Source organism: Halyomorpha halys, unplaced genomic scaffold, assembly GCF_000696795.3.
Source record: "Halyomorpha halys isolate HHAL.00 unplaced genomic scaffold, Hhal_1.1 Scaffold33.1, whole genome shotgun sequence".
NCBI classification, from domain to species: Eukaryota; Metazoa; Arthropoda; class Insecta; order Hemiptera; family Pentatomidae; genus Halyomorpha; species Halyomorpha halys.
Window position 1 is genome coordinate 630,141 of NW_027109698.1, and position 14,201 is coordinate 644,341.

A 14,201-nucleotide genomic window follows, 5' to 3' on the forward strand; every position below is an offset into this window, starting at 1 on the left:
ATGATAAGATGTAGTGTCTTATCATCTAGGCTAATCATTTAAATCGTGTGCTATGTGTAACCCTCCTTTTTTTTGACAGTGGTTGAGGATGAACAAGATTCGTTGATATTAGGTAGACTAGAGATAACATAAGATTTAAATGATGAAATATATAAATGATAAGACACTACATATTTTTATCGTGCTATGTTTTTACTGATAATAGATTCATTAAATGTCATCTTGTCTCCTCATTGCAATAAGCTATTAAATAACTAGCTGAAAATGTTCCTTAGTAGTTGTAAACTGAAGAAAACAACTATACGGAGCTAAATTTTAAATTCCTTTTTCTTTAAATTTAATTAATGGAAGTTAATAGTGCAACACAACAATCAGAACATCGTGACGTACTATACTTGCAATGTTATGTTACCAATCAATTCATACTGTACAAAGTAAGATTAATATCTACCTCTTATTCTACATGTGTGTTGTTAGTGGCGGTCTATTTGTGTTTCTTAAAATATGACAAATATGATAAGTTTACAATTTTGTAAATTTTCATTTCTTTTGCATAAAAGACACTTCACTACTACTCTAAAAATTGGACAAAATGTGATAAACGTTTTTGATAGAAAGGCTAAACTCATTCAAAAATCTAGAGCGTCAAATATTGAAAATTTCGTAGTATATGATTATTTAAAAGAAGAAGTAGGATGGAGAGTGGCTGATCGTATATTAGATATTAACAGAAAATTTAAAAATGTCGTTGATTTAGGTTGTGGTCGAGGTTATATATCAAGACATATTCTAGCAGATAGTGTTGAAAATCTGATTATGTGTGATATGAGTAATTCAACCCTAGAACAAGCTTCTCTTCCTGAAACTGGGGTTAATGTTAGCAAACAAGTTGTAAATGAGGAAGAACTCCCCTTTGAAGAAGATAGCTTAGACTTGGTTGTTTCCAGTTTAACTTTACATTGGGTTAATGATTTACCCAGTACCTTTAAGCAAGTGATAAGATGTCTTAAAAAAGATGGTGCCTTTATGGGAGCACTTTTTGGTGGTGATACCTTGTATGAGTTGAGGTAATTTCATTAATTACTTTGACATTGTTTTTTTTTCATTCTAATGATGTTTTGGGGGTATTTAATTGTAAGATAGGGCACAGTCTTATCAGTTATGCCATTTGATAAAATAAAGAAGATGAAGTCAGAGTCTTATAGTTTTAGTACATTTTTTCCACTATGAAAGGATTTTGCATTTTCCTGCATGAACTATATATATATAAAATTTTAACTTCCCGTACCATATTTATTTTCTTATACGAGATATCCAAGGATTAAAGGAGTACACAAGCTTAAAAAAAAAGAGCTGATCTGTAAATTCATCAATGTGCTAGGTATCAGTGCAATATAGGTCTTCTGTCTACCTGGTATTCTTGTGGCCTCCCATTTAACTTTCAAACAAATGCTTATTTATATTTCGACAGATAGATATGAGCCCACTTGTACCCTTTAGCTCCTCAGATGGATAGATGGTTTGGTTTGGTAATACTTCATGCTGTATAATAATTCAATAAAACAAAACATTTAATAGGACTCTTTGTAAATATTATTACTTGCAAAACTTAATTCATTAGCTTGGAAATCATTGGAATGTGGAGGGAAGGGAAGGTACCCTCGTCTTGGGGGTGAGAGCACACCCTCTATCACTTGCCATGAATGAGAGTTCCCTAGTCTTTTCAATTCTTAGTTGTTACAATTTTGGTAACCAAAATAGAATCTCTACTCTGTTTTGTTTTTATATAACAAAGAACACAAATTGAAAGTTTTTAAAAATTATTTAATGTATGACCATTCATTCATTTAATAAATGTGACGAGAATTTCAGTTTCATATAGTTACAAGAAAATGAAAAACAAAAGGGACATTTAAGTTAACTATAAACTGGGTATATATTTTATTTAATAGCTAATAATATTTCCCAAAAAAATATCAAAATTGGATCAGTATTAGCAGAAATATGGCTTTGTACTCATGTTTTTACTTTCCTTATAACCTAGGCAAGGAGAGTATTGTAATCGGGTCAAATTTTTAATGTGGTGTCAGAGAATCTATCCATTTTAGATACTCCCCACTTTATTTAAACTAATAGGATCTTTGTATGTATTTTATAAGTTTTTGAAAGCCTCTCTCCAAACAAAATAAAATTGTTTAAAACAGACTATTATTACCAAAGAAATGGCTTGTTTAAATTTTTACCTATTTTGTGAGTATTTTGCTCAGTTGTTTACGGAAAACTGTTTGATTTTGGTATACTAATTTTTGGATTAGCCCAAAATCTATAAATCTTGACTATTACTCCAGATACTCATTAGAAGGACAGTTTAAGATGTTAAAATAATACAAACTAAAACATTAAATCAAAATAAAATAATAAAAGTCTTTATTAACCAATATTAATGAAGATACAGCAAGGAATTATTGTATTGGTCCTAGCAGCTAAAGTGTTTACAGGTATTGGCACCTCATCATTGCAATTTTTTTTTAACTTTATTCAATTAATTTTTATTTTAGAAAAATATTTTAAATTTTTACTCAAATTTTAGTGTACATTATTTATCTCATAAAGAAAATTAGAAATTTTAATTGTAACTTTATGTACATTGGGAATGGCTGACATTGATCATGTACCTCTTTAAACAAAATTTTTTCTAGATATTTTTCAAGTAAACAATTTTTTTACTTTTCTATTTTCAAAGTTGCTCCTGGTTTGAGAAGTTGCCTGGTACTTTTTTTAACTTGATTCCAATATAAAGGTTATACTTTTGCAATTATCTGTATTTTAGGTACAAACATTGAAAAAGTCCACTAGCCTGGAAATGAGATAGTTTATATGAAGTATCTCAATCTTAGAAACAAGAGGCACATTGCTACAAAAGGGTCTCAGAATACCTGATTCAGAATATTGTGGGTTACATTCTCATCTGGGTCTGCTAATATTTATTTCATGGTAGCCAAAAAAAATTAAATCTTAACATTTCCTCTCTGGGAAATGTTGAGCCATACAAAAATCTTAAGGGTTGTATTGTAATGTCAGGAATGATCTACATGCAAAGATAGTACAAAGATTGTGATTGAACACTATATTGATGGATTTAAAGCATCATACTATATAGTACATAACAGCAGTGGCTGGTATAGAGAATTATTAGATAATTCATTTGTTATATTAATACATTTTATCATTTAAATCATATATATTTTATATCTATTTATTGACATTTACACCTTTATTTACATAAAATTACATCTAGTAAATTTGATGTAATATCATGAAGGTGTGATACAGGCATGTAGAGATACTATCCCTTGGTAGCATTCTAAATCATGTAATTTAAATGACATGTTAAATGTTTAATTAATTTAAAAAACTTTTGTAGGTCATCTCTTCAGCTAGCTGATTCAGAAAGGTTAGGAGGATTGGCATCGCATATATCTCCCTTTACTTTGATAAATGATATTGGGGGGCTCTTATCACAAGCTGGGTTTACTCTTTTAACTATGGACACTGATGAACTTCTAATAGGTTATCCTTCCATGTTTGAACTTATTTGGGATTTGAAAGGTAGAAAACTGATTTATTACATTGATTTATGTTGTTTAGTAAGAGATTTATAATTTTTTTAAATTGAAAAATAAATAATATAGCATATAATAAATAGGTTTCATTTTCATCTCTTTTGAAGGTGTGCCGTGTACGAGGCTTAGGGTGTTATAGCTCGACTAGGGGTTCCCTGTACCTCTATTATATTAAATTTATTCATATAGTCATACTATGTATTTGTATTTATATATTTATATTCTATGTATTTGTATTATGTATCTTTATTGGTTCCTGATGGGAACGAACTGAAAAAGTATGCGCTATATTTAATTCAAACACTAGATACCATAGACCCCCTCGCCTTGGTATGCTAGATATGAATATCTATAATTAATCATTGGAGTTCTCCAACTGAATCGTGTTTACCAATTTACTATGCTATTTTTATTCTGAGGTGGCATGCAGGGATTCTTAATTATAAAGTAAAGTCTTTGTTACATATTTTATATTTACAATCATATATACATTAGCAAGAATTATATAATGAGAGAGCATGGTAGATCTGTTTCCTTATACTTTAATTATTATATTATGAATTGAGAAGTACCAGTGTATGTACAAGTGCTGAATCCCTGTGTATGTGACTTCCTCCTCTGGCCTCCAACCGGTCAGCTGCTCTCCAAACTCTCCTCTTCCCAGACTGTGTTCAACTGTCCATCGACGGTCTTCAAGTCCTCTCCCCCGTTCCTTTTTGCTTCTTCTCTCCCCTCTACTTCTAATTTCTCCCCACTTCCGATTTCCGTTTTTCATTGGCCCTCCTATGGTCCCACTCTTTTACTTACCTTTTAGAGGGGGTGGGAAAGGTCCAATGACCTTTGGCGAAAGTAGATCTTTTTCCTCCCTATTATGTTCAAATTAAGGCGGCTTCCTTCTTTGGCAGAGGTCGGAATTTTTAGCGTGCCCAGATGTGAGATAAGGGCTGCTTAGCTGTTTACCTCTGCCTACGATATCAACCGTCCCCAGGGGTGCATGGGGACCTCTGGTATCTACATATGTCTGTACATTAATTTTAATGTTTTGCTGATTGGGTCATTGACTCGGCCCGGCGGTTCCTTTGGCATGCCGACTAAGAACTTACTTTGTCAAGGGACATCACATAAAATATTAAGTAATGTACACATGTATTAATTATTTACAATTTTTTGATAATATTTAACTGTATGAATACTTTTTTGGTCCCAGAAAAACATGTTTTTTTAAATATAATAATTATATTTGTAATTTTGTCTTGTTTGTTTCATGTAAATATTTCTTTTTCGAAGAGAGTTACATAGTAAAAAATGTAATAATGTTTGAACAAAATAAAGTTTATTGAACTAAAAAATAAATGGTGAGCGAATTATTTTTTTTATTGCTGTAGTTACATTTGCTAGTTTTTCATATAATTATTATGTTTAAATATTTACGATAAGTTAATTGCAATGATTGGGTTTATTTTTATTGTGTAAAGTTGGTTAGTATTAATTGTCTTATAGGTATGGGAGAAAATAATTGCACTTGGAATCGCTGTAAACATCTTAACAGAGAAGTATTGATGGCGGCTGCTGCAATTTACAATCAGCTGTATGGCTCAGAAGGAAGAATACCCGCCACCTTTCAGATAATATATTTTTTAGGATGGAAGCCAGATCCTTCACAGCCTAAAGCTCTTGAGCGAGGTTCTGCAAAATATTCTTTAAAAAATATTGGGAATCTCACGAGTGGAAAAAAAAATTAAGTGTGATTTATAAATACCTTACCAGGATTTTAAACTAACACCAATGTTTTAGGGGTTAAATATTTATGCAGTTTCAATTATCTAAGGATTTATAAACTTATTTTATTTATAATTTAATTTCTTTACAGTACTGTCTATAATATATTATGGTTTCAGGAATCTACTTTATCTTATTTTTGAGGAAAAATGTGTTTAAATATAATTATAACCTTTAATTAGATAATTACTTTATCTTATTGTGCTGATAATCTTTTCAAGAACTCACATCTTAAATTCTATAATAGTTCTGTTCTATTCAATTCATTGTTTATCAGAAACTTTTAGTTTTAATAGTTTCGTATTCAGATTAATTTTCTTCATAGTATAACTATAATTAACTGATTTTTAACTATTCAATTAAAAGAAAAACATCACATAGTCTCAACATGTAGTGGTACTACACATAACATTATTTATTACAACTGATGATTCAAGCTGCTGAATTCTAACCTATTTTTGAGAGATATTTTGAAAAGAATCTGTAAAGGAAGGGATGTCTATTTCCTTTGAAATAAATTTCAAAAGGTTCTACTAATAAAGTGTGCCTAATGATGCATTCAGTGGCTCCGATAGTACAAAAGGAAGGAATAATCATTTATTGATAAAAGTAGCTTTGGAGGGACTCTATAATGAAATTTATTTATTGGTGTTATGGTCTTAATAGAACCTGGGCCTATCTTATAATCTTTCTCCACTCTAGTGCAAACATCCACCATTTTCTAATGCCCTCTTTTTCAGAATTTCATCTACTTCATCCTTCCACCTCAACTGTAATCTACCTCTTCCACCAGGTTGGTCTTTGAGTAAGTTTAGGGAATGATTCCTTGGACATACATGCTACATGGCCAAGCCATTTGATTCCCTCTTATGATTGAAACCAAATCTGGTTCCAGGTACATCTTGCACAATTACTCATAATTTTGGATTCTACATCGCCCATGTTCACACATTAGGCCATAGATACTGCGCTAATGTGTCTTTCTGATGCCTTGAATATCAGCCAGGTCTGAGAACATAGGTAATGACAGATCTTTTTTTGAGGATAGGATGTAAAAAGTTTTCTGTTCATTGATTTGGAGCTCTTGTTGTTTTGCCGCCATCTCAAAATCTTTAAAAGCTCCCGTCCATACCATTTTGTTTCTTACCATTATTGCATCATCAAGATAGGCCAGGTGCTGTGTTATCCTGTTATAAATATTGCCTCCAAGATACGTACGAATTGCATACAGCTATATTAAACAGAGTGGGAGATAATGAACTCGTCTTTTACCTCGAAATCCTCTAACAACAGACCAAAGAGTAATCAAATTTACACTTATTTTATATAAATAATCACCAGTGAATATGACATTTAAATCACTACTGTTTTCTTACATGGTAAACTGTTTGCTTTTTTGCCATGGTGTGATTGGTTCAAAATTTACTACTTAAATGTTCCTCATTCGAGCAATTTTTTTATAATTAGTCAAAAAATCCTTCAATCCTAGGTAAGGAGAAAATTCAAAGCCACCAGAATAGGAATGTAGAAATAATTAAGTTCTGTTGATAGTTCCTAAACCTTAGTTGTAAAGGTGGCCTTACATGATTGCTCCATCCATCCCAATAGAGCTTTGTCACTCCATATTTTTTCCTGTGTAAGAATTGTTGATAAAATAATCTGAGAGGATTATTTGGATATAAAATCAGTGTAATTTTTATCAGTTTGGTTCACTTCTCATTCTATGACTGACCACCAAGTAGTTAACATCAGCTTGGTTGGACTGTCCAATATTAGTTGATTTAGTTATTCTTTTTAATTTTGTATAGAAATATTTATTTATTTTTTGTTTGATGCTTGTAAAATATTATTTTTAGTGTATTTTAAATTAATATTGTTCTAGAATGACATTATTTACTTATTTTCATTATTTAGAAAAAAGTAAATGTTATCTCAAGATATTGTAGAAAAATATAAATACTTCCAATGGCTGTGACAGGTCTGTAATCCTGACAAAATAAAAATTGGTGTGATCAACTGGTATTATTTAAACTATAAATGCTCCTGATTTCCAAAAAAATAGTTACCTAGGCTCTCCTTCATGCAGCAGTAAATTTATATCTCATCACTCAATTTTATTTGTGATTATACTGAAGGTATAATTCAAAATAGTAAAATTGTTTTGGAAACTATGATGCAGTGCAGAGGTGCCTATAATTGTAACCAGGATTGGTGATTTAATGATTATGTTTTAAATCATTTGATTATTTTGGTTTTTACTTTGTTAAATAAATGAAATTAAAATAAATAAGTATATACCTACAACTTTCACTGTAAATATCTTTGATAAAATACATACCAATATATGAATAAAAAAAGTAATATGGAAAAAATTACTTTCAAAAACATGTTCTCTTAAATTAATTTATGAATGTCAAATGATGTTTTTGTAGTGATTTTTTGTGGTTTCAAGAACAGGTTTTGATAGGGGCTGCAATTGAGGGGGCTTAAAATGAACAACTCCACAATTACTCTAAGGAACTTCTGCAGACAAGCGATAATTTCATTGTATGTCTGGTACAATTGATCCAACTGAATGGTTCATGGTGGATTACTACGCTGTACAGCAACATTAACTTAAAGCTTTTTGTTTTGTTTTTTCAAAGAAGGGACAACCCAATATGTAGCTGAGTGGGTGAGAAAAAAGTAGGCACATTATATTACAAAATGCCATAAGGGTTTACTAATTAAATTGATAATTCATTGAATCAATAACAAAATGTTTCAGAATCATTATAAAAACTTAAAAAAAAAAAAATTAAGTGTGCCAAGTACATTATTCAATTTTTTCTGACAGTCCATCATTATACTATAAATATCCTCAGCAGACTAAGAATACTGAAATAAATAGTAATGTTCAGTGATTCTCTATAATGAAGATAATTTTTTTTATATATTAACTTAAAAATTTGACATTTCATATGCAACAAATTAATATTATAAAAGTAATTGAAGTGGAGTTTTTATTTGTGAATTTTACCTTATGAAGAACTAATGGATCCAGATATGTATATTTAATACTTATAAGCTGTTTATTAGAATGTGTTGTATTGTTCTCATATATTTTACACTATGATTGTATTATTACCAAAGGGTAATGAAGAAGAGGAGCTAAAGGTTTCAAACAGGTAAAAAAATAGAAATCATGTTTTTTTTTTAGTATTAGAAGATGTTTCGTTCCTTGAATATTGCTGCAAGCTCTTCGATATTATATAAGGAACATAACTAAAATGTAATGATAACTTCCTGACCAATTAAGAAATAATAAAGATTAGACTCTTACTTTTGTTACAAATAAGTAGTAACATTAAATAATTTATTTAACAAAGGCATACCAACCTTCAAAATGGGATACAACTTTTATAATTATCACATGTTTTTATAAATATTATGTGCCAAATAACAAAATAATCCATAACATTAAGAAGAGATACAATATTATTTGCAAAAACTATAATTGACATAAAATTATCTTTTTAAAGTTGAAATTACTGCCAATTTTATAAATATACAATAATCTAAATATCAAAGATTGATAATTACTTTTTAAATTATCAAAATAATTTTTTCAAAGATAAAGATACCAAGTATAATAAACAAAATTTTATATTAAATAAAAATATTTCAGGATAATACTCACATACAAAAACTATACAGATAAATGGAATGTATATAATATTTGAATATGATAACTTATTGTCTTTAAAAACATTAAACTCATGCAAGATGATTATTCTCCAGTTTTAAGAGACGTAATGGATGATTTCAAAATTTGTATCTGAGCCTAAAAATATGAAGCAAGTCACATATAAATATTAAGTTATGTAGATATATAAATTAAAGTTTATAAAATCTAAATAGAGGATACCTTTGCATGCTTTATTTCTAACTCAGCCAAGTCAATTAGGTTTTTACGGAAAGCAGAAACTCTTCTGGATTTGAAGTCAACAAGTTCTATAAATAATAATATATATATATTTAAAACTATATATAATCAAATGACATGAAAATAAGAGAGAAATTAATGTTTTATTTATTTGTATCAAATTTTAATCTTAATATAAAGAACTATAAGACATTGTAAATAATTAATAGATTGAAGAATAAACGTTGGCTCAATAAAATAGTATAATTCTACTATTTGAGTTTTTTTTTACCGCACCCGGACCATATTCCATTCATCAATTAATAGATTTATATGATATCAAAATCAATAAAAAAATTAGTAATTCTAAAATTGAAATATAGTATTAATACTGGGATTGAAATATCAACCATTAAAAAATAATAAGATAATTAAAGTAAAATTAGGTCCTCTCCTCCATTTGCAGCACTACATCCAGCTCGTTAGTTCTCCATTACTACTTTCCACATAATATAATTTGTTTCATATTATGTGTGGTCCTCATACTTACACCAAGTCCCGTTACTTGGAAACTGATTTAAATTAAGCTGCTCAACAAAAATGTATATACACACATAAAACCAGTTTTTAGTGGTTTATCTAAAAATTTTAGATTACTGTTTGTGACTTGATACTATGTACTATGCTTAGTGTAGCACAAAATTAAATTCTTAAGCTAATATTGGCTTTTTGTCCATTGAAATAACTTTGAGAAATCTTTAATTTTATGTTTTTCATTGGAGAAATTTTAACTTGTTTTCTAGCCATCATACATCTAGTGGCCCCTCTTCTCCGACACATTTTTTCTAAAATAGGGTCAAAGTTTGTTCTTTAATCTCCCTGCTTTCAGAATACCATATTTGCATGACTAGGCTGTCTCATTACTTTTTTAGCTACGTTGAAACACAATAAGTAGTAATCAATATATCTATCTCACGACTAACTTTACAAATGGTTAAGTGATTTCTTTATAAATATTATATAAAACAGTATATTGCAATAAATAAATTAAGTTATTAAAATTTCTTGTGTGTTTAAATATCAAACCAGGTCATTTTCAGATTATGTTAAAAAATAAAAAAAAGTTTAATTTAATTTCATATGGAACCATTAGCTACCAAGGAAATGGCCATGTAACGCATTTAATATGGTATAAAATACCTTCTTTTCCTTTATCCGACATCTGCTCAAACTTATCACATGCTTCCTGCTGGGCGGCTTCAGCCTGTACAAACCAATAAATATTCAACACAGATAAAATTACTCAGCATTTATAATTTTTTTACGAACTGAACTGATACCAAATACTTACAGCAGCCACATCTTGAGCCTAAGCAGCATGAGATTTTTAGAGATCACAAAATAACTTTAGTTTAAAAATTGTCCGAGATGAAAATTTTGAAGAAAAAAAAATTCTCAATGCTGGAATGCTGGCAAGCCACCATACCACTCATTAAATGCACCAACATAACTAATGATAGAATTCATGTATAACAAAAAAACTAAAATATGTTGATAGATATCCACTCATTGTTTTGTCTAATATTTAATCAATAATAAATATAAGTAATAAAATTTTAAGTCTAAAAATACTTAAAAAGATACCTTAAGGTCTTTGAAATACAGTATTATGCAGAATATTTGGCCAAAAAAAAGATTAGCTCACTGGATTATTTAGGTTTCATAATGGGAAATTGCGGAATAAACACAAGGTAAATATAATTAAAGTAATAAAATCATGTTACATATTATTATTATTTGTGTTGGATACTAATCATAGTGGAACTGACAGGTAGATTAAGAAGATTGTCAGGTTTAACCAAGTAGTTTTGGTTTTGAAAGGATTGGTGAGAGATGACAAATATCCTTCCTATGTGTAAAATAAAAATAAACTAATAGGAAACTAAGTGCACTAATAAAAATAAGTATCTTTTATAATGATTACCAACTTCTAATGAATTTTTAACTTATTTTATACCACAATAGTATCTTTAAATTAAGTCTATGGAATATTACTGTTTCAAAAGACCTTAATGTGTTGGTAAATAAAATTTGAGTACATTATACATTAATACCATTAATTAATTAACTAAAAAATATTTTAAATAATTTATATCTTATTAAACACATGACTATAAAATTTTAATTTATGTTTCTGTAAATAAGATACTATACTATGATGTTGTATTTAGTGAGTAATATACAAATATCTTTAATATTCAATATAAGTAGACACTAATAATGTGATGAACTCACTGCAAGAATATCTCGGTTTTTTGATCTTGCTTTTTCCAGGTTCCTGTTTGCATTTTCATAATTAGCTAAACATCTTAGTCTCTTGTATAGGAGTCTTTTTGCAGCAAATGTATCCCTCATGTAATATCTTAAAGTATCTGACAATTTGAGATCTTCATCTGATGCAACTCGTGCCTCAGTTTTCTACAAATAAAAACAAAAAAATATTGGTACTGAATTATGTATCATCACTAAAATTTAAAGTTTAAAATAACTGAATCTAAGGCAATCAATTTTTTTTAAAACCATATTCTAGAAAAGAGCGTGCTACATGGTAATGGCTACATACAAATCAAGTATAAAGGAAGTCAACTATTTTACAAACTGAGATCTACTCATACTTTAGTTTATATGTAGCCTTTAAAGATACATAAAATCGCTGAGTCAATTCTACCCATTTGAGAATATGAATAGAATGGGTTTATATAATTGAAATCTCCAGTAGCCTATAGGTATGCTGGTTAAATTTATTTAGAAATAAGTAAGATTCGCCCAGCCAATTGAATTTTACTGCAAAATATGTGGATAGAGAGAAGAACCACACTCAAAGTATTTACAGTGGCAAACACATAAGGAATAAAAATTGTACAAAATTAAACTGTTGTGTAAAATAATGCTTTGTTTTAAAAATAAAATGAAGTACAAATATTCATTAACTAAATTCCATTTATTTTAAAAAAGAGGAAGTGGTGGGAAAAAGTGATTTATATATCTAGGTAACATGAAGAAAGTTGAGAAAACAGAATTTACTAAGAATGAGGAGTAGATTAAGAAAGATTTATCAAATGAAGCAAACCACTGGAAAGGAGGATTAGGGTTGGAAGGTCAAGAAGATCTAATGGTTCAGGGGTATAAGAAGATTTAAAGACAAAAGGAGGATTAGGGTTGGAAGGTCAAGAAGATTTAAAGACAAAAGGAAGATTTGGGTTGAAAGGTCAAGAAGATCTAATGGTACAGGGGTATAAGAAGATTTAAAGACAAAATGAGGATAATGTATGAAGATGATATTGGGCAGCAAGAAGCAATGAAAATACTGTCTAAGGAAGGAAGGGAAGAGCCATTTCAGTCAAGGTGGATAGGGATATTGTAATACCAATGAAGTACCAATACTCCTTAGGATATGATACTTTAACTGAAGTATAGACACCCGATAGTATTGAGATTCTGAGAGTATCGGGTGTAAAGTATCGATAATGATACTCCCAATACTGGTCTCAATGATTTAACCCGAAGAATAAAAAAATAAAAAGTAAAAATAAAGCTCCAACTAAATCAGTATTGTACCAATACTAGTATTGAAAGTATCAGATGGAAAGCATTGACACTACAGAGTATTGGAAGTGTGGAAATGTCTCTAGAGGTGGCAGATAGAAAAAGGGCATCTGGCTGAAAACCATGTTTTTAGAAACTACATTGAAAAGTTTAGTAAATGATACATCAATGTATGGAATTAGCTCTAATTTAATGAAGCTAACAGCTTTAAAAATTATGATACAGCTTTGAGACATAAAATGGATATCGAGGATTCTAAGAATGATTTATTATTAAAAATAAATAAATAAAAGATATTACAAACCCTTAGTTTTTCGAAAGTTTCGGCAACTCTTGTGAGAAATTTCTCAAGATCTGTATGATCTGTAGTGGCCAGCTGCATTAAAGACATTGAAATTTTGATGTACAAATCGGCAACTTCTAGAGACAAAAAAATAAAGAGTAAACTATTTTATTTAAAAGAGTCAACTATTTTAGAAATGGAATAAGTGGCAGAAATAGATTCTGAGTGATCTAGAAAAAAACTGTCTCAACATTAAAATTTTGAATACTTAAAAATTCAAAACAAAATATCAATGAAAAATTCTTAATATTGTTCTTCTATCTTCATAGAATTGATTTTGTGAAAATTATATGTATGTATATGTATCGGTAATTTTTGACTGATTACCTTTCTAAAATAAATGATCAATTTATAATAGAATTAAAGTTAGCTAACATGGTCAAATACATTTTGGGATCTTTTTTTGTATTATTTTAAGTTAAAAAAACTTTTATACTTTTACTTTTGATAAAGCAAAAAGTCCATTAAAACCAGAAATATGATGAAATTGAAAATATATGACAAGTAGAAAAATAGTAAACATTAGTAAAAATATTTTTATTAGAACTTTCAACCAAATGAACAGTAAACAATCATATTTACTCCCTCGCAGATGAGAAAAGTCTCAGTGGCGTCATTGACTCATACTATTCCTATCTAGTTCTGTATAGACACTAGTCAGTAGAGATGCGATATAAGTCTTATATTACAATTCAAATTTTTTGTCCAGAGTTAAAACAGTATTATTTTTGGAAGAACAAGATTGTCTTCTTGCATCAAGGAAGTGACAACAATAGATAAGTCTATATTTAAGCATTAAAAACATTTATATTAGATATAAATGATTATTTTTAAATTTTTGAATAAACTTATTTTTAAATGTTTAGTTTTAAGAAAAGATTTAGTCACCTATTTCCATACAAAATTAAATTAGTAAGACCCTCCTTTTGTTTAACATAAATTAATT

General features: G+C 29.0%; 2 protein-coding genes across 4 annotated transcripts in view; one reads left to right on the forward strand and one right to left on the reverse strand.

Annotated features, from left to right (window-relative positions):
• Positions 1-454: 454 nt before the first annotated feature.
• On the forward strand, positions 455-7,418 carry LOC106685700 (arginine-hydroxylase NDUFAF5, mitochondrial). Of its 2 annotated transcripts, none has more exons than XM_067047887.1 (3): positions 455-1,067; positions 3,425-3,609; positions 4,911-4,980. In XM_067047887.1, the coding sequence occupies exons 1-3, from the start codon at positions 505-507 to the stop codon at positions 4,961-4,963; spliced, it is 801 nt and encodes a 266-aa protein (XP_066903988.1). In that variant the 5' UTR covers positions 455-504; the 3' UTR covers positions 4,964-4,980. The 2 variants fall into 2 exon arrangements, with proteins under 2 accessions (XP_066903988.1, XP_014284007.1); XM_014428521.3 differs by lacking the exon at positions 4,911-4,980 and adding an exon at positions 5,124-7,418 and having other exon boundaries at positions 457-1,067.
• A 1,611-nt stretch (positions 7,419-9,029) lies between these two features.
• Positions 9,030-14,201, reverse strand: part of Snx6 (sorting nexin 6) — a 13,812-nt gene continuing 8,640 nt past the window's right edge. The window contains exons 8-13 of one of the 2 annotated variants that reach the window (XM_067047886.1): positions 13,217-13,332; positions 11,602-11,784; positions 10,658-10,675; positions 10,507-10,570; positions 9,310-9,395; positions 9,030-9,225 (exon numbers count right to left, since the gene is read on the reverse strand). In XM_067047886.1, coding sequence (XP_066903987.1) covers positions 9,172-9,225; positions 9,310-9,395; positions 10,507-10,570; positions 10,658-10,675; positions 11,602-11,784; positions 13,217-13,332 — 521 coding nt within the window. In that variant the 3' untranslated portion in view covers positions 9,030-9,171. The remainder of the gene's footprint in view (positions 9,226-9,309; positions 9,396-10,506; positions 10,571-10,657; positions 10,676-11,601; positions 11,785-13,216; positions 13,333-14,201) is intronic. The other variant, XM_014428477.3, reaches the window with a different exon arrangement.

Excerpts from the sequence above, each read along its gene's own strand:
- LOC106685700 (XM_014428521.3), top strand. The coding sequence starts at position 505 with ATGACAAATATGATAAGTTTACAATTTTGTAAATTTTCATTTCTTTTG. Across the intron at positions 1,068-3,424 it reads GATACCTTGTATGAGTTGAG|GTCATCTCTTCAGCTAGCTG; the intron begins GTAATTTCATTA and ends AAACTTTTGTAG. Across the intron at positions 3,610-5,123 it reads ACTTATTTGGGATTTGAAAG|GTATGGGAGAAAATAATTGC; the intron begins GTAGAAAACTGA and ends ATTGTCTTATAG.